Source organism: Poeciliopsis prolifica, unplaced genomic scaffold (assembly GCF_027474105.1).
Source record: "Poeciliopsis prolifica strain line A6 unplaced genomic scaffold, Auburn_PproV2 SCAFFOLD020, whole genome shotgun sequence".
NCBI lineage: Eukaryota > Metazoa > Chordata > Actinopteri > Cyprinodontiformes > Poeciliidae > Poeciliopsis > Poeciliopsis prolifica.
This window is the reverse complement of record NW_026562395.1, coordinates 8092035-8111062: the sequence shown is the minus strand read 5'-3', so window position 1 is coordinate 8111062 and position 19028 is coordinate 8092035. Positions and strand designations below refer to the sequence as shown.

At 43.0% G+C, this 19028-nt stretch overlaps 1 protein-coding gene across 1 annotated transcript in view; it reads left to right on the top strand.

Moving 5' to 3' along the window:
- Nucleotides 1-19028, top strand: part of rev3l (REV3 like, DNA directed polymerase zeta catalytic subunit) — a 59418-nt gene that overhangs the window by 37787 nt on the left and 2603 nt on the right. The window contains exons 14-30 of the mRNA XM_055044520.1: nucleotides 444-1324; nucleotides 2566-2639; nucleotides 2794-2919; nucleotides 3886-4078; nucleotides 4446-4557; nucleotides 4672-4787; nucleotides 6053-6171; nucleotides 7066-7184; nucleotides 7341-7482; nucleotides 8496-8740; nucleotides 16248-16356; nucleotides 16475-16681; nucleotides 16989-17098; nucleotides 17574-17688; nucleotides 17775-17912; nucleotides 18106-18296; nucleotides 18578-18824. Coding sequence (XP_054900495.1) covers nucleotides 444-1324; nucleotides 2566-2639; nucleotides 2794-2919; nucleotides 3886-4078; nucleotides 4446-4557; nucleotides 4672-4787; nucleotides 6053-6171; nucleotides 7066-7184; nucleotides 7341-7482; nucleotides 8496-8740; nucleotides 16248-16356; nucleotides 16475-16681; nucleotides 16989-17098; nucleotides 17574-17688; nucleotides 17775-17912; nucleotides 18106-18296; nucleotides 18578-18824 — 3244 coding nt within the window. The remainder of the gene's footprint in view (nucleotides 1-443; nucleotides 1325-2565; nucleotides 2640-2793; nucleotides 2920-3885; nucleotides 4079-4445; nucleotides 4558-4671; nucleotides 4788-6052; nucleotides 6172-7065; nucleotides 7185-7340; nucleotides 7483-8495; nucleotides 8741-16247; nucleotides 16357-16474; nucleotides 16682-16988; nucleotides 17099-17573; nucleotides 17689-17774; nucleotides 17913-18105; nucleotides 18297-18577; nucleotides 18825-19028) is intronic.

The following is a 19028-nucleotide window of genomic DNA, read 5'->3' as shown; positions in this document are numbered from 1 at the left end:
CTGTTGTTTCAAAGCCAATGAAAATGTTAAATTTGACATATTTCTGATTAATTGTTTTTAGATTTCAGCATTCAGCGTTTGGTTGCTTTTCAATCCATACACTCCAGTTAACAGTTATTTTATTACTAAATTGCTTAACAATTATTTCAATAATTGTTGGAATCATTTTTCCTCTGCAGTCTTATTGGGAATTCTTTTGTGACTAAGTATTTAGTCAGGGTAATTTACTCTGATACTTTGTACACCGATACAAATAAAATATAATATCTAATTAAAAGATAGATTATATTCATGATTGCTAGCTTATGATAAATGCAGTCCTGTTAAGGAGAGTATTACTAACCACACAAATGACGGATCCAGTTCTGCTGTCCTGGATCTGTGGTTTTTCCTGTTGCCTGGTGTCATTTAGATGATTTCTCATTTTTCCTGCTATCTTCCAGGGAGGTTGGGGGCCGTAAGCTCACTGTGGGAACCAGATTAGTGAGGGAGCTCCAAGAGTTTGGAGGAGACCTGTCTTTGGAGGGTCTCCATTTCTGGAAGACCGCCTTCTCCGTCATGACGCACCCGACCACCACCATCACCTCCTCTCAGGGAGCGGAGGTCAAGCAGACAGAAGAAGAAAAGAGTGGACTTCTCGCATCCTCAGCCAGCGACAAGAAGGTCGTCCTTCTGCCATGCAGGAACCCGCCGAGCCATGAGCGCGTGCAGCTGTGGCTGGAAGCCAGGAAGCAGTACGACAGCCTGCAGAAAGAGAGGAGGGAGCCGGAGAAGGAGCAGGAGCTGGCAGATGTGGAGCTGGAGAACTCTGACAGAACCAAGCTGCCAGATGTTTCCAGATGCATTTCAGTAAACATTGAACACTGTGGGAACACTTTCAGTGTGAGAACTCGCAGGAGAAAGAAGCTCAGTCTGTCCTTAGCCTTGTCTCCTCTGGTGGACACTGGCCCTCAGTCCAACACCACAACATTGAGTCCGGTTTCAGATGAGAGTTCTGTGAGCCTCCAGCCTGAGAAACAGGAGGACGCTTCCAACACAACGTCTCCAGAATCCCCAGAGCTGCCTCCATGGCAGGAGTCTCACCAGCTGAGCCCATCGGCACCTGAGCGACTCGGCAGCAAGAAGTCACCAGAACCAACATCACCCAGGCTCTCTGATTTACAGGAGAGATTTGGAGTGGACCAGTCTCCCTTTCCTTTCCATGGTGCAGATGGGAACAGTGGCAGCACCAGTCCACACCTCCGACGCACCACCCCATCCTTAAGGAAAAAGCGGAGGAGGACGGAAGATCTGGACCCAGTCTGCAGCACGCCCATAAGTGACAGTAAGTGTCACCAGCAGGGCTCATGAGAGAGTGTTCATATTCATATTACATATCTGAACAATTATTAGTTACTTTCTTACTGAAAGCAATAGAAATATATAGAAATGTATAAAACTTATTAACTTGTGATTGAACTAATTTACTAATTAATTTACTAACTAATTTCAGCATCTATAATTAATTAGTCACAATTTAATCAAAAAACATATATTGACTAAATAAGCAACCATTTTTATTCAAAAGCCTTTTTGCTGCTAAATTACTGAATAAATATACCTGAGCTCAACATCAAAAATATTTATTGTTTTTGATCTGTTATTTAGGTTCTTCAACCATCAAATTAATGCAAAGTGTTGAAACATAACAACACAATATGCCACAATAACCAATGTTATATCTCTTTTGAATGGTTCTAATCGATCATAACTCAAAATATATCAAATGGAAATTAATTGAACTGTCTAAATGAGAGTAGCTGCCTGATGTGTTAAAAAACCATAGCAGCTTCCTTTTAGTGAACGTTTGATCATTTATAACAAAGGATGCATCTGCAGCTAAAAATATTTCAACATGTGAAAAACTGCTGGATGTAACATCAGTAAAGTGTACAGCTGACTGCTTTATTTTTCATTATTAATAACTGGATAACAAAAGGAGTTTTATATATTCTTACAGAGTTTTAACCAGTTGAAGCTGAAAATGCCATTTGAGTTTTTCTGGGTAGAACATATTTACAGACAAAAAATGCATCTTTGATGCAAAATGTAAGTATTTTTTGAGCAGTTTATGGTGTAATTGTTACTATGATAGTGTTCTCTGAGCTAATGGCATGCTTTTGAGTCCATACACTCCAGTCAGCAATTAATTTACTAAATTGCTTAATAATTATTTCAATAAACCATTTATTCTATTAGTCGTTTTGGCATGGTCTAATACATACGTATTTTACTTAATGCCATTTTCAGGTTTTAAAAGTGGTTGTTAAAAAAGTTAGTATTTAAAGACTTGTTTATTTTGTCTTCTGTTTTTGTTCTTAAAGAAGCATTAAAAATCCTGTTTTCTCAGCACATCTGGGCTTATTAACCTCGTTTACAGTTTAGGAAACAGTGCCCAGCTGCTGATAATCAATCAGCAGGACAAGTTAGGTTTTTGTCAATGTTGTAAATGTGTAAGCATAAATGTGTCTCACCCAGCAGCTCTGCTGTTAACTGAGCTCTTGTCCTGATCTTTCCCTGCTGCAGAGGATCCTGTTTCTGAGAGAAGAAGAAGCCAAGCTGATCCTTTGAGGAGAGTATTACTGACCACACAAATGAAGGTTAGAACTCACCCATGTCTTTGTGATTTCCAGTTTACAGTTCAGCGTTTGACTGCAGTCTTATCTTTAATTTTAACGTGGCTGAAGCATCTTGTTGTGTGATTGACCTGTTGTCGAGGTCTTTGCAGTGCTTTTTATGTTCCTTTCTCCACAGAACCAGTTTGCTGCTATAAATGTGCCAAAGAAAGAACAGTCTCAGATTGAAGGGCCAAGTATTGCCAACTCATATGGCTTCAAAGTCAGCATGCAGAATCTGCAGGATGCCAAAGCTCTGCATGAGGTGAGCCACATCGCAGGACAGGTTGGGACCAACAGCTGCTGTGGTACTTTCTGGGTTCACACCTCGCTCATGAGGCACATGTTACTGAAGTAAAGTAGATTCAAATGTTTAATTAGAATCAATCAAAACAAAAGTATTGTTGATATACTTTTTTCTTTGTAGAATCCAATTTATTTCAAATGATTTCTGTTGAATCAAGTGGTCAGGTTCAGCACCAACTCCATGCAACTCCTCAATATTAGTTACAGCACAACACATTCAAATTCAGTCCATCAGATAATGTCAATTATTAAACTAAGGTTAAAATCTTAGATAACAACTAAAATTGCCTACTTTGAGTTATTGGTGTTGTAGCAACCACTGATCCTGAAGAGGATCTATTCAACACCTCCAGCAGAACTTTGGAAAGAAAAAATACATTCCAAACACACAAGAACTAGGAAGATCATTTCTATAGAACAAAAAATAAACTGCAGTATAGATAGTTAATGGCAGAAATTTCTCCCGCAAGAAAGATACCAGTGACTCACAGCAGTACTGAGTCAGGAGAAAGCTCTATGGGAAGCTAACAAAGGTAATGACATCACTGACAACAGTGTAAGAACAAGACAAATATTTAGTGGTTTTCTTGAAAATAACTTTGTCTCTGGCTAAAAAGTTGACTTGTTGCTTTTTGCGTCCAGTAGGAACATGTAAAATGCTGCAAGTGGATGACTTGATGCAATCTACTGGGTTCCCTTAGAAAACTTTAATTAGCTGTGAATCATTAGTTGAGCATACTGTCCTGTTTGATAGCTAGCATCAATTGGAATGCAAATTGGAAATTATAGTTTTGGCAAAATGTCTTGAGACAACATTTGTTGTGAACTAGTGCTGTAGAAATAAATAAATTGAATTTTATCTTCAGATTTCTGTTTTTGCAAGTTCCATATTTAGCTTACAGTACAGTTTGTTTTGACTCTTCAGGTCCAGTACCTTACGTTAATGGGAATGGAGCTCCATGCTAGAAGCCGCCGGGACCTGGAACCTGACCCGGAGTTTGATCCAATATGTGCCTTATTCTACTGCTTCAGCTCCGACGCCCCCCTGCAGGGTGGAGACGGCACTCAGCTGATGGGTGCCATCATGGTGGACAAAGACCATGAAAGCTGTGGTCAAGGTGAAGTCCCTCTACATGTTGGTATAGATATAATTATTGTTCTAGATTTGTGGTGCATAGAAGCTGAATGCTGCTTCTAAAACATACAGAATACAGTCAACAGTGTCCAAATAATTTTCACTTGGAGGAAAAAATAACATCTTATTCATTTTATGGTGGAGTGGCAAAGAGATATATCTTGTCTGAATTCTGATGATGTCTTTCTATTACTGCCCCCTACTGATGGTTTTGTTTCATCAGTCTTTTGATTTACTCTGGTGGTGTAGTAAAGCCTATAGTCAGTGGTTCAGGCGTTACTGTGTGATCCTCAGTGTTTCAGTCATGTCAGTGAATCTGGGCTGATGAAGCTGTTGGGATCCATCTGCAGGTCCCAGATCGACGGCACCACTGCTGGTCAGATCAGGAGTCTCTGGGCTACAAGTTACCTACGCCAGGGAGGAAAAGATGCTGTTTCAGGAGCTCATCGCCATCATTAGAAGGTGTGTGTTCTCTCACTGCCTGGGGATGGTTTGTGCTACAGTTTTATCGGAGTGAATCACTCAGATGGAGGAGGGTTGTTGATCCTGCTTTCAGTCTGCATGCTGTTCCTCCAGGTTTGACCCAGACATCCTGCTGGGATACGAGGTACAGATGCATTCATGGGGCTACCTTCTTCAACGCGCCGCTGCACTAGGAGTGGACCTCTGCCAGCAGCTGTCACGGATCCCAGGTACCTCCAGGACTCACCTTGGTGGTTCAGGCTCAGGCTGCTCCAGTTTCAGAACAAATCAATACTTTTATGATTTGAGGCTTTCACAGTTCAGAGAAATAAACTCATAATCTGCCCATCATTACAGAGAAAAGTATGTAACTTTTATAAAAAAATCTTTTTTTTGAATATTTGTTGAAACTGTTACTTTGTCAAGAAAGATAATTTGTTAAATTCAAATTCAAAACTACTTTATCCATCCCAAAGGGAAATTCAATAAATTAAAAATCAAGCTGTTCTCTCATTAACAGTAAGTTGTTCGTCCACCATTAGCACATTGAACAGCACATGCATAAGTTTGATTGACAGCATTAAGCCCCTCCTCCTGGCTCTGATTGGCTGTTTTTGACCTGCTGTAATGTGATTATTTCACCATGGTTACACTGTAGAACAATATTAAAATCACTTGAAAGTCAGTCACTTTTTTAACATTCATTAATTTTTATTTTTTACCACAAAGAGCATTAACACTTTCAAACTGAAAATCATTCACCATGTAACAATTCTGGAAGCTGTTTTCATTTATGTCTTGGAGAATAAACTTTCCAGTCTAACCTGTAATAAGCACTAGAACTGGCATTTAGTCTTGCTTACAGTGAAAGCACAAGTCCATCCTTAATTAAAATGATCTCCACTAATGATGTCAAACACTGAAAACCATTTAAGTTAGTGTTTGCAAGCAAACATATTAATCGCTACTGTTGTATCAGTTTGAAAATATGGAACGTGGTGGTGGAGATTCAGCAGCTGCTGCCTCCTCAGAGAAATTTTAACACATTTTTGATAACTTTTCTGCACTGGGGATCTAGCAGGTTTCAACAACAGGTAGATTTTTTTGGTTCCAAAAACCAACATTGGTTTCTGGAAAAGATTGTTCCAGTGTCAGTTAGATGCGAGTGTTAATTTTCACTCGGGTTTTTTTTTATGAATTTGCTCTGCAGAAAATGAGTGTGATGAGCCGCCTCTCTTTCTAAAAGAAATCCTAACATCGATGATAGGAGGGGCGGCTGTGTGAAACAGAGAGAGGTTTCTGTTTTGAACATGCTGAGAGTGCTAACGCAGGCTTCCCTGGGACCCAGCGGAGCACATGTGGATGGTGTGTGTTGTGTGAACAGACGTGCGTCTCCATGACAGTGGGTCTGTGTGTGTTCTCCAGCTGAATGAAGCGCCTCAGGCTGCTGCCAGCCTCTCTAATTAGCTTTCTGTCTGGCTCTGCGTGTCCTCAGGTGACTCCAAGGAGAACCGCTTTGCCGTCGAGAGGGATGAGTACGGAGCCGACACCATGACTGAGATCAACATCATTGGCCGCGTCACCCTCAACCTGTGGAGGGTGATGAAGAGCGAGGCAGGTTCCTCTCCCATGCTGTGCTCATCCTCAGTCTGCTGTTTTTATTTTAAAAATGTATTTATTGCCACCAAAAATGTTTTGAGAGACTTTTGCTCTTTTCATCAGTACCTGGCATTATCTTAAAGAGATGGTCTCAATGTCACATTAACTCCAACCTCAACTCCTTGGACTTGCTACTGGGGTTTGTTATAGACAATAACAACACAAATTTGTACACAATTGCAAAGTAGAAAAAAAAATGTATTTAAGATTTTTTTTTCTTTTTTTGTCAAATAAAGGATGGTGTGCATCTGTTTTTAGCCACATTTCTTTTATAGATTTCTCTTTGCAGAAAAGCTCAGTCAGATTGAAAGGAGAGTTTCTGCAAGCAAAGAAAGAATTCAAGCCTTGCTGCTATTTCTCAATTGGAATTATGCCTCGACTTTGACTGGGCCATTCTAAGACACAGATGTCTTTAGATCTTTACTGTAGCTGTATGTTTGGAGTCTTTTTCATGATAAATCTGTTATACCCAGAACATCACCTGATTCAAATTCTATAAAACAAAATCTCTTAGAAGGGCACCTGTTGCTCTTCAATTCTTAACTGGTTTAATCTGTAAATGAATCAACATATCACTGTACTGTTGATGCTTTTAACTTCAGGTGCATCCTTTGTTGATTTCAGTAAAGGAATGCTTTTATTGCATTTTAGGAAATAAAATGTTCATTGTGAATTATTTGTTGATTTGCATCTTTCAAATATATTTCTAATACTGTATAAAAAGTAGTTAATTGAAAAATCTCCAGAAATGTGCCATTTTTTTCCAATTAATCATCAGAATAATTAACAAATGATGACATAATGACTCGCTCCTGCCCAGGTCTCATTGTGATGTTCTCGTCTCTGCAGGTGACGCTGAACAATTACAGTTTTGAGAACGTGGCCTTCCACGTGCTCCATCAGCGCTTCCCCCTCTACAGCCCCCGCACACTGTCCGACTGGTTCGACCACATCACACACTTGCACAGGTCCAACACAGTGACACACTCTGTTCTGTCATCCAACGCTCTGCGGTGCCAAACGGGCCGGTCAGGGATTGCTGGGTGGACAGAAGCAATGAAGGTTTGACCCGACCTGTTCTAGAGTAAAGCAGGCTGTGTCCTCTGATCTGCATGTTGCTGCAGGTGGAAGATGGTGGATCATTATGTGAGTCGTTTACAAGGCACCATGCAGCTGCTGCAGCAGCAGGACATCATTGGCAGAACCAGCGAGCTGGCCCGGCTCTTTGGAATCCAGTTCCTCCATGTTTTGACTCGAGGATCCCAGGTACACACAAACATCTGCACACTGTTAGTAGTGTCCTGAAACACACTGCATTTCTGTGCTGCGGTATTTCTGAGTGAGGTAACTGTTGGGGATTTTTCACTTTCCAACCCAATAATAGCAGGTGTTTACAAGGCTGTGAAACATTTAGCACGGCTTTTTAATGCTGTTTTATAAATGCAGCTGCATTCAGAAAGCAGTAGGTTTACATTCTGTAAGCTATTCAGCCATATTTGTTACATTTTACAGTTAAAGAAGAAATTTGGTGATTTTTATTTATTTTTTTATCTTGTAAAAATCAAGCAATCAGAGCTGTATGGCAGTGTGCTCTGACCTGCCAGACTGATTATCTTGAAGCACTTTTCTATTTTTTCAGTAATGAGCACTCATTAATTATTAATATGAACAAACGTTATAAAACAAAATGAAACAAAAATTTGGAATGGACGTTTTGAATTGTTTATCTTAACACCTCACTGTGTAAAATACACAGCTTTAGTTTTTGCTTCCTCTGATTTCCTTTGTCGACATGTTACAGATGGTGAAATTGGATAACTTCAAGTCTTTGAAGAGTGTTAGTGTGACCCCTTGATAACTTGCAACTATTGCCAAAAAATCCTGTTTTCTTCACCTCCTGAACGACCAATCACCAGTCAGTTATGAACAGAGTAATGTTAGTGGATAGAGCATAAAGTTTAAACCAGTCATTCAAATTTTTTTGAAATGCAAATGTTAAAATATTTTAGTTTTTCTTGTTTCTTCGTATATTGATGTCAGATCTGGTGGACAAATCAAACTGATCAGTTTAGTTAGTGTTTGTCCTACAATTCTCAGGATCTTTACTCATTATTATTATTACTATATATTTACTTAGTGAAAATCATCCAATCTTAGCTTGACTTGCTCTAATTTCTATATATGAGAATATTGATGAGCAGTGCTGTTCCAAACTAACTTTTAACTTATGAAGCTCATGAACATTTTGCCTGCAATCATGAGTCTCCTTCTCCCCTCAGTACCGTGTTGAGTCCATGATGCTCCGGGTGGCCAAGCCCCTGAACTACATCCCGGTGACGCCCAGCGTGCAGCAGCGAGCCCAGCAGAGGGCGCCGCAGTGCATTCCCTTGGTGATGGAGCCTGAGTCCCGATTCTACAGCAACTCTGTAGTGGTGCTCGACTTCCAGTCGCTGTATCCCTCCATCGTCATCGCATACAACTACTGCTTCTCCACATGCCTCGGCCACGTGGACAGCCTGGGAACGTAAGGACGACAACACACACACGTACACACACACACACACACACACACACACCTGTACTGACCGAGAACCCGCCTTGCTTTGTTCCCTCATTAGTTTGAATTGAACAGACAGACTGAAAGCTCAGAGCAGCTTACACACTAGTTATCTGAGCTTTTCTGCTGGGTTAATATTGTTGCATGGCAACAGAAGGAGTGGTGAACACTTCTTGTAAACATGAATATGTTTGCCACTGCAGGGGAATAATAATTTAAATAATAAAGTAGTGGCTGACGGGGTTTCTGCTCCACATTCAGAGGAAGACATGGACATCTTCAAGATTCAAGAGTTTTAAAAGTTTTCTATTTTATAGTCTAGTTTAACTTATAAATTCTCTTTGATCTCTTTATATAATTTAAACAGCTGCACTAACAGGAGAATAGATGGCTCCCAGAATAGATGGTGACTGTTTTTCCTAGCAAATTATCACCAGTCAGTGATTTTGAGGTTTACTATTTTACTATTTTCAAAAGTTCTATAAATGTCTGACCTGTTAGTTCTGTTTTGTGCTTTTATTTTAGAATATTTTGAAATGTCCAAATTTGAGTATTTCATTTTGGAGATTATCACAGGCAGCTTTCGCTGCTAACAGCAGTGTGTGTGTACTCTGTGTGCACTCCTTGGTGTGTACCTCCATGGAGAGTGTGTACCTGTTTACTGTGGGACTTCCTAAGTCACAAAGCAGAGTAGTGTAATATTCCGGCTTGATTAAAGCAGAACTCACAAAGAAACACACAAGGGGGATCTTGTTCCAGGTAAAGGTTAAAAGTGTTACCAGAATCAGTTTGATAAAAACAAGGTTCACCCACTCAGTATGAAATTAATAGGTTTGCACCAGAATAATTTATTCAGAAACCCAAAATTTGAATAGTCAATCAACCTAAATCAACATCAAAACCCCCCCAAAATATCAAGAGTCTGATTTGCCTTGTCAGGCCGATTCACAAACCACACTTAAAAAATAGAAAATCCCAAAAGTCCTGTTCCTTTTTTATATTTTTGTCCATAAGGAGTCCCATACATCCAAATCTAACCACGACCTGGAAGCGTCGCTCCGTATTAATCCCCGTCTTCTTCCCGAAGAAAAATCCAAAACGTCAAAAATGAACCCCAAAAAAGATGAGAAAAAAGAAGAGTGGTACCACCCCAAAAACCCCCCAAAAGAAAAATAAAGTCCAGATCTCACCGGGAGCGTCCCTTTTCCCCCCCGGTGATTTCCTCCATGGACTGTCGTCGTCCTTCTGCACCGGGCGGCGTTCCCTCGGTGCACCCTCCGGTCCAGGCTTCCGGGCCCGATCTGTGGCGCTGGGACGAACCTTAATCGAACCTTAATCGATGTTTTATCTTTTTGTTACTTTTCTTTGATTAAACAGACACTAAGGATAAGGCCAAAACTCCCGCTGCACAGTTCGACACGAGCGTCTTTCTTACAGATTGCGCCGCGCCTTCCGGCGCACACGCCCCCTTTTTATCTCTAATTCCCACACACCTGGCCCCAAACATGATTTACCCAACATCAGTTTTTTTTTTTTATAAGTGGAACTTCGACATTTTTTTTTTTCTTATGTTTTTATTTATAATGAAATCCACAACTGTTCCACTAGACAGCTTGGCCTTTTTAACATTTATTATATTTGCTGAGAAAAACAAAACATAGTGGTTATGTTACAATCCCCCCCCCCCAGCCGGAGGCACAGGAGATTGAACTCCAAAATAGGGCTTTAAGTTAACCACATTAACTGTATCTGTTCCTTTGTCCTGGTCCTTCCACTGAAGCTGATAGTTTACTGGGCCTAACTGTTTCCTCACTATAGCTGGCCCTGACCACTTTGGCGCTAGCTTTGAGGAAAAACTATCTATGGCTTTGGAAAGAGGATGAGACCTTACCCAGACCAAATCTCCCGACCGGAACTGTACACCTCTCCTCCGGGCATTATAATATTTGGCTTGTCGGGTTTGGCTTATCCCAACTTTCCTTTTGACTTCTTCCTTCATCTCATTATGTCGTTCCAACACTTTGTATTCGGTTTGCTGAGGTGAAGGAGGCTTGGATATCATTCTCTCCAATGGTCCTTGAAGTTGACGTCCCAACATTAGCTCCGCAGGGGCTCGTCCGTGGTTTCATGTTGAGCCCCATTGATGGCAAAACGGAACTCCCATATATGTTGGTCCCATAGATGGTGATGCTGTCCAACAATGAGGCTATCATTGTTTTGATAGTTCGATTAGCCCGTTCAGTCAAGTTAGCTTGGGGATGATAGCTGGTGGTAAAATGGTGCTTTACCCCCCACGCAGAGCAAAATCTGGCCATTTCTTGACTGGTAAATTGGGGACCCCGATCTGAGACAAGACTTTGTGGAACTCCAAAACGAGTGAATATCTCCTCCCTTAGGATAGAGATGAGTCTCTGTGTCTTGCTGTCTCTAACAGGAAACATTTCCACCCACTTAGTGAAATAGTCAATCACTACAAAAAGGAAAACATTTCCCTTTTTACTGCGAGGAAACGGTCCCATCAAGTCCACCCCAAGTTTTGCCCAGGGTTCAGTTAGAGGAGTGGGTTGCAGAAAACCAGCTGGAGCTTGATTGTCTGATTTATATTTCTGACAAACTGCACAGTTTTTTACATGAGTCCACACATCCTTACGGACTGTTGGCCACCATGCCACCTCCAACAACCGGAGGAGTGTCTTTAGCCTGCCCAGATGTCCACTTAAGGGATGATCATGGAAGTATTGGAGAAACTGAAGAATTAAAGACTTGGGAACCACCAACTGGTATTTTATACCATCTTTTACTGGGGTTTTCCTATACCAGATTATGAACTTTGCAGAAATTAATCTTATCAGATCTCTGGTATCTTGGATCCTGAACCAGCTCCAATAGGTCTGAGTCTTTTTCCTGAGCTTCATTGACTTCTGCTAATGATAGTGGTAACCCTAACATGGCTGTAGCAGAATTCAGAGCCACATGTGCTAAACCACTCGGGTCAGCCGGCATCGCTCGGGACAGCGCATCAGGCACTACATTGTGCATTCCTTTTCTATATCGTATTTCAAAACTGAAATCCTGCAACCTTAGCACCCAGCGTGTTAATCTAGAGCTGGATTTGGGGCAATTGAATGCCCAGGTTAAAGCAGCATGGTCAGTGTAAATGGTAAACTTTGTTCCTTCGACAAAGTGTCTCCACTTTTCTACTGCCCAAACCACTGCCAAACATTCTTTCTCTGAAGTGGAGTAGTTTTGCTCTGCGCCCTTTAATGATCTGGAAGCAAAAGCAATAACCTTGTCTCCACCAGTGGTTGGTTGGACCAGAACAGCCCCCAGGCCAACATCACTGGCATCGGTATGAATTTCAAATGGTAACTCAAAATCTGGCTGTCCTAGTATTGGTGATTCCACCAAAGCTTTCTTCAGCGTCATGAAAGCATGTTGGCAGTCCACTGTCCACTCCACCTTGCATCTTTTTTGAGCAGTTGATAGAGCGGTGTAGCCATTTCTGCAAAATGTGATATGAACTTGTGGTACCATCCAACCATTCCAAGAAATCTCTGAAGACTTTTCTGGTTAGTAGGGGTTGGATAAACCGTAATGGCATGGGTTTTCTCTGGATCCACTTGAACCCCTTCTGACGATACAATGTGTCCAGAAATCTGAGTTCTTGTTGGAAAAAGTTGCATTTTTTAAGGTTGAGGGACAAATTTGCATGATGAAGCCTTGCAAAAACTGTATCCAGGTCCTTGAGGTGTTGCTCAGGAGAGGTTGAGAAAACGATCACATCATCAATGTACACACAGCAGATCTTTCCCCGTAGCTCTCCTAAAACCTTCTCCATTAAACGCTGAAAAAACGCTCCAGCATTTTTCAGTCCAAACGGCATGCACTTAAATTGGTAAAGTCCAAATGGAGTAATAACAGCAGTTTTTGCTTTGCTGTCCTCCTCCACTGTCATCTGCCAGTATCCAGACTTCAAATCCAGAGTACTGAAAGTGTTTGCTCCAGTCATGGACTCCAACAACTCATGGATGATGGGCATGGGATAAGCATCTTGGAGAGTCTTGGCGTTCAAAGCTCTATAGTCCACACAAAATCGGAAAGATTTGTCTGGTTTGGGAACAAGGACAACAGGAGACCCCATGACGACTGTGATGGTTCTATAATATCGTCTTTAAGCATTGCGTCAATCTGTTCTTTTATTATTTGCCGCTTGAAAGGAGACACCCGGTAAGCTCTGCATCGAATGGGTATTTCATCAGTGGTCATTATTCTGTGTTCTTCCACAGATGTTCTACCCAATGTATCAGAGCACACGGATGGCCAGGCATTCAAAAGCTTCTGGACTTGGGGTGGATGTTGTGTCCCCCTGGAAATGACTCTATGTTTAATACTTTGTCCTCTTCCTTGGGCAGAGCCAGGATCAGATTAAGTGAAGAAATACTAGCATTCATAGGAGATGCAGCAGTTGCTGAAGTTGAAAAAGGATAAAAGGTATAACCTTTTGGTCCTTTTACTCCATAGGTCTGGTCACCTAGGTTGATAATAGCAGAGGTTTTGGTTAAAAATCGAGACCAAGGATGATGGGAAAGGTGAGGTTACTATCCTCCACCACAAAAGTTTCTAAAGACCACATCATCCCATGCCAACAATAAATGACAGTTGTTTTTCCTAAAGCACTATAGGTTTTGCCATTGGCCAGTGCAAACCTCTGGTTGTCAGCTGGTTTCAAAACTTCACCTTCTCGAGCAATTCTCTTCCACTGACTATTTCTCATCAGGGAATAGGTGCAGGCTGTATCCAGTACAGCATCATACATCTTGTCGCGCACCTCTACGGGTACATGAAGGAGGGAAGATACAGGGCCTCGCTGAACAACAGATACAGAGTCTGCAGGTCTTCTGGGATTCACCTTGGATTGTCCTCTTGCTGGGGCTTTCCTTTCTTTTTTGTGCTGATCCACTTTCCCCCAGTAGACTTTAACACCAGCACAGTCTTTTTCAACCTGGGATCCCTTTATTAGTTGATCCATGGAGGTGACTGTACCACGCAGACAGCCGGCTATCTTCGGATTACAGTTGTTCAAAATCCTCCTCACCAACTCTGCTTCACTGATGTCTGGCTTCCATCTTAGACACAGTGCTTGATACTCAAGGCAAAGTCTCTCAGACATTGCTCTGGCAACTGGACCATGTCCCTCAACTTCTCTTCCACCTCCGAAAGATAATCTGGAGGTAGAAAGGCAGCACAAAAAGCATTTTTAAATTCAAGCCAGTTGTGTATTTTGTTTTTTGCCACCCTCCACCAACTCCGAGCAGAGCCTTTTAAGACGGCTGTTAGAGCTCCCAATAATTCAGAATCAGTCAGAGGTCTTACTGATAGAAAGGTTTCACACTGATCGATAAAATTTAAGACATCAGAAACTTCTCCTGCACCCTCAAATGTCGGGAACTCCAGGTGCACAGGGGTTTAGAATACATCACAGGTGTTCTGCTTGCCGAGGGAATGGTCAGGTGGGAGGTCAATGCTGGAATGTTTTCCATCCCACAGATTGTTGAGGGCCGGACTGAACCCATCCCTGGACCGATGTGAACAGCCCTTTGAGGGTCTGAGAAACCAAAACTATCTTGTGGTACTTCTTGTGGCGGTAGGGCAAAAGGTGGAGATGAAGGTGTAGGGAAAGTGGGCCTCATGGTGGAATAAAGATGTTCAGACGGCACATGTAGACTTGGTCTGACCCTATCTGAGGAAAGGATAGCTGTAGAGAATCTAGCGCGCTTCAACTTCTCTATCTCAGCCCTCCACTTCTCATCTCGTCGCAGCAAACAGTCCACTACCTTAGTTTCAAATTCCTTAAAGGCTGCGTTCATGTGTTGTTCCATGGCCTCAACATTCCTATCAATGTACAATCTAATGTTTTGCTCTCTATTCAAAGCACTGTCTATAGAGGCCCGGAAATCTTGTTCCAGTGAAGAAAGCCTAACTCCCATGTTAGTTACATCATTCCTAACATCATCAACCTCTGACGCAGGGAGATATTCTTCCTCAACCTCCTCATTTTCTTCAACTTCATTATCTGACACATAAAGGGAGCTAAGCAGAGAAGTTATTTCACCTACAGGATTCCTCCTTGTAACCCAGGCGTCCCCCTCTCTGTAGCTACCTTCCTCTTCCTGATCTACACGACCTGCTTCTGTTTCTTCTTCATCCTGAGCAGGGTCTCTTTCCTCATCATGTTGTGTATCAGAAATTATGTTATCCATTTTTGAAAAGAAAAACTCCAAACAAACAACAAGCAAATGAAATTGTCTACCACAGGATTCTCTTTATCTGTATCCCTTAATGTAACACCAAACCTAAAATTATATTATTCTGGTCCCCGTACGGGCCACCATTTTGTAATATTCCGGCTTGATTAAAGCAGAACTCACAAAGAAACACACAAGGGGGATCTTGTTCCAGGTAAAGGTTAAAAGTGTTACCAGAATCAGTTTGATAAAAAACAAAGGTTCACCCACTCAGTATGAAATTAATAGGTTTGCACCAGAAATAATTTATTCAGAAACCCAAAATTTGAATAGTTAATCAACCTAAATCAACATCAAAACCCACCCAAATATCAAGAGTCTGATTTGCCTTGTCAGGCCGATTCACAAACCACACTTAAAAATAGAAAATCCCAAAAGTCCTGTTCCTTTTTTATATTTTTGTCCATAAGGAGTCCCATACATCCAAATCTAACCACGACCTGGAAGCGTCGCTCCGTATTAATCCCCGTCTTCTTCCCGAAGAAAAATCCAAAACGTCAAAAATGAACCCCAAAAAAGATGAGAAAAAAGAAGAGTGGTACCACCCCAAAAACCCCCCAAAAGAAAAATAAAGTCCAGATCTCACCCGGGCGTCCCTTTTCCCCCCCGGTGATTTCCTCCATGGACTGTCGTCGTCCTTCTGCACCGGGCGGCGTTCCCTCGGTGCACCCTCCGGTCCAGGCTTCCGGGCCCGATCTGTGGCGCTGGGACGAACCTTAATCGAACCTTAATCGATGTTTTATCTTTTTGTTACTTTTCTTTGGATTAAACAGACACTAAGGATAAGGCCAAAACTCCCCCTGCACAGTTCGACACGAGCGTCTTTCTTACAAATTGCGCCGCGCCTTCCGGCGCACACGCCCCCTTTTTATCTCTAATTCCCACACACCTGGCCCCAAACATGATTTACCCAACATCAGTTTTTTTTTATAAGTGGAACTTCGACATTTTTTTTTCTTATGTTTTTATTTATAATGAAATCCACAACTGTTCCACTAGACAGCTTGGCATTTTTAACATTATTTATATTTGCTGAGAAAAACAAAACATAGTGGTTATGTTACAATCGGTTTTGCTGTAATGTGTGCCCACTTCTTACTGAAGACTTTGAAGGAGAGCTCATCAGTTTGAGCGTCATGGTAACATTGTTGGCTTTTTCTTTTTTTTAGGCCGGATGAATTTAAGTTTGGCTGCACCTCCCTGCGGGTTCCTCCTGAGCTCCTCCACCAGCTCCGTAATGACATCACTGTGTCCCCAGGCGGCATCGCCTTCGTAAAGGTCCGGCTCCCTCTGAACCTCCAACACCTTCCAGAAACGCTACCTCAGCTGTTTTCAGAACAGTTTCCATAAGTTTGTCTGGGAAAAATCATTATTTCGTCCGTGTGTGTGTGTTCAGTCGTCGGTGCGTAAAGGCGTCCTTCCTCGCATGCTGGAGGAGATCCTGAGCACCAGGATTATGGTGAAGCAGTCCATGAAGAACTACAGGCAGGACAAGGCCCTGATGAGGCTGCTGGACGCCCGGCAGCTTGGACTCAAGCTCATCGCCAACGTCACCTTTGGCTACACCTCAGCAAACTACTCAGGACGCATGCCCAGCGTGGAGGTGAAGCCATCGGCATCCATCCTGTTCTCTGAACACCCCAACCCTCACATGGGAGATTATGTATTTTTATCTTATAAGTAGAATTAGCTTCACATAGTTTTCAACCACAAACTCGATATTTAGATTTTATTTGACAGACCAACACAAAATGACTCTGGAGAGAAAAGGAAACGGGGACATTTGGCATTTTGGTGGCAGTGGTTGATAACTGATGTTCACAGAGTACTGTGAACATCACAAAGAAGGTGAAATATCTCAAATCTGCAGTGTGCATCAGAGGTTTCATGGAGGTGTGGTTCTGCTGCAGGTGGGAGACAGCATTGTCCATAAAGCAAGGGAGACCCTGGAGAGAGCCATCAAGCTGGTCAACGACACCAAGAAGTGGGGAGCCCGAGTCGTGTATGGAGACACAGACAGGTACGATTTCTCACCGTGAGGTCAGGGAGCCCCTCCTGCAGGTCATACAGCTCACACACTCCTCACCACATGAGTTCTGGATGCGCCTCAGATCCATCATGGAAAAACAGCAGGGAAGGTTGATGAGACGAGACATTTAACTGACCCGCCCTCAGGCAGAGCTGTTTTACTAAGAGGAGGAGATTGAAAGATGATTAGTGGAGATGTGGGACTGTGTGATCTTTGTTTCTTCCTCTTTGTTCCTCTTTGTTTAAAGTCTTTATGCTCCATCAACTATTATTTGATGGAGTTTAAAGTGTAGAACTGTGAGCACAATTAGAAACATCTTCTTCCTGAAATGATTTAGCTCATCTCCCAGCACTGCAGAATTTCATTCTTTAGGTCTTTGTGAAATGAACTTGGATTAAGGAAAATGATAAAGTGGAGCTGCCTGCAGTGAGCAGACGGTGAATGTTTGTCTCTGTCGTGTCGACAGCATGTTTGTTCTGCTGAAAGGAGCCACCAAGGAGCAGGCCTTCAAGATTGGCCATGAGATCGCAGAGGCCGTGACCGCGACCAACCCCAAACCTGTCAAGCTCAAGTTTGAGAAGGTAAACTGAAGCTGCTTCAGAAACACTCTGTCCAGCTGGTCTGACGCCTGATGGATCAGGAACCTCACTGTGTTTCTGTGCTCCAGGTGTATTTGCCCTGCGTGCTGCAGACAAAGAAGCGCTACGTGGGCTACATGTACGAGAGCCTGGACCAAAAAGAGCCGGTGTTTGATGCCAAAGGGATAGAAACGGTGCGTCGCGACGGATGCCCCGCTGTTTCCAAGGTAACAGGAAAACCGCTGTCCCCTTGCTGTCACAGTTCTTTGCACCAATCACAGCCGTGCCAGTCGCTCCTCTGCTGGTTTCCCCTGATCTGCCTGCATGAGTCACTCAGGGGAACGTAGCAGCTGCAATGTGTCGCTTCTTTTCATGACCTGAAGTCAGTATTGCAGCTTCATATCTGCTCCTGTGTCCCAGATTCTGGAGCGCTCCATTAAGCTGCTGTTTGAGACACGGGACATCAGTCAGGTGAAGCAGTTTGTTCAGCGTCAGTGTGTGAAGGTTCTGGACGGCCGGGCTAGCATGCAGGACCTGACCTTTGCCAAGGAGTACCGAGGCAGCGGCTCGTACCGGCCTGGAGCCTGCGTACCTGCACTGGAGCTCACCAGGTGTGTTTTTGTGAAACGCTAAAAACAAAACCCTCATTTATACTCACTGCTCGTTGTCTTCCTGTAGCAGCCTGCTTATAGTTACCTGGGTCTGTTGCTAGGCAACCCAGCGCTTACTGGGGGGCCGGGGGGGAGTGGGGTCAGGGATTTGGTGTGAGATGGTAGAAAATATGCCATTCTGAAAGACTAGGAGAGTTCATTTAGTTTCTAAGATCAGTGAGGCAGAAGAGTCACAGCAGGCGGCCCAACCCATCGGGTTCTGGCGTTCTGTGGGTTCTCAGGCGGATGATGGCGTACGACCGGCGCCTGGAGCCTCGCGTGGGCGAGAGAGTCCCTTATGTGATCGTGTATGGGATGCCCGGCGTGCCCCTCATCCAGCTGGTGCGCCGGCCCATGGAGGTGCTGCTGGACCCCAGCCTGCGCCTCAACGCTGCCTACTACATCACCAAGCAGATCCTGCCGCCGCTGGGCCGCCTGTTCCAGCTCATCGGAGTGGACGTGTTTGGATGGTACCAGGAGCTCCCCAGAGTGAGTGGTCGGGACTCATCTTTACAGTTTTAACTTGCATGGAAACTTTCAGAATAAGAGGAGAACCTAATTGAAAAAAAGCCATAATAAATAAAAACCCATCCACCATTGTTGTCAGAGTGAAGCCAGGCTGGTTTCAGGCGGAGCAGGACAAACCTTTTCTGCTTCCTCCAGAGAATTCAATCAGATTCATCAATGAAATGC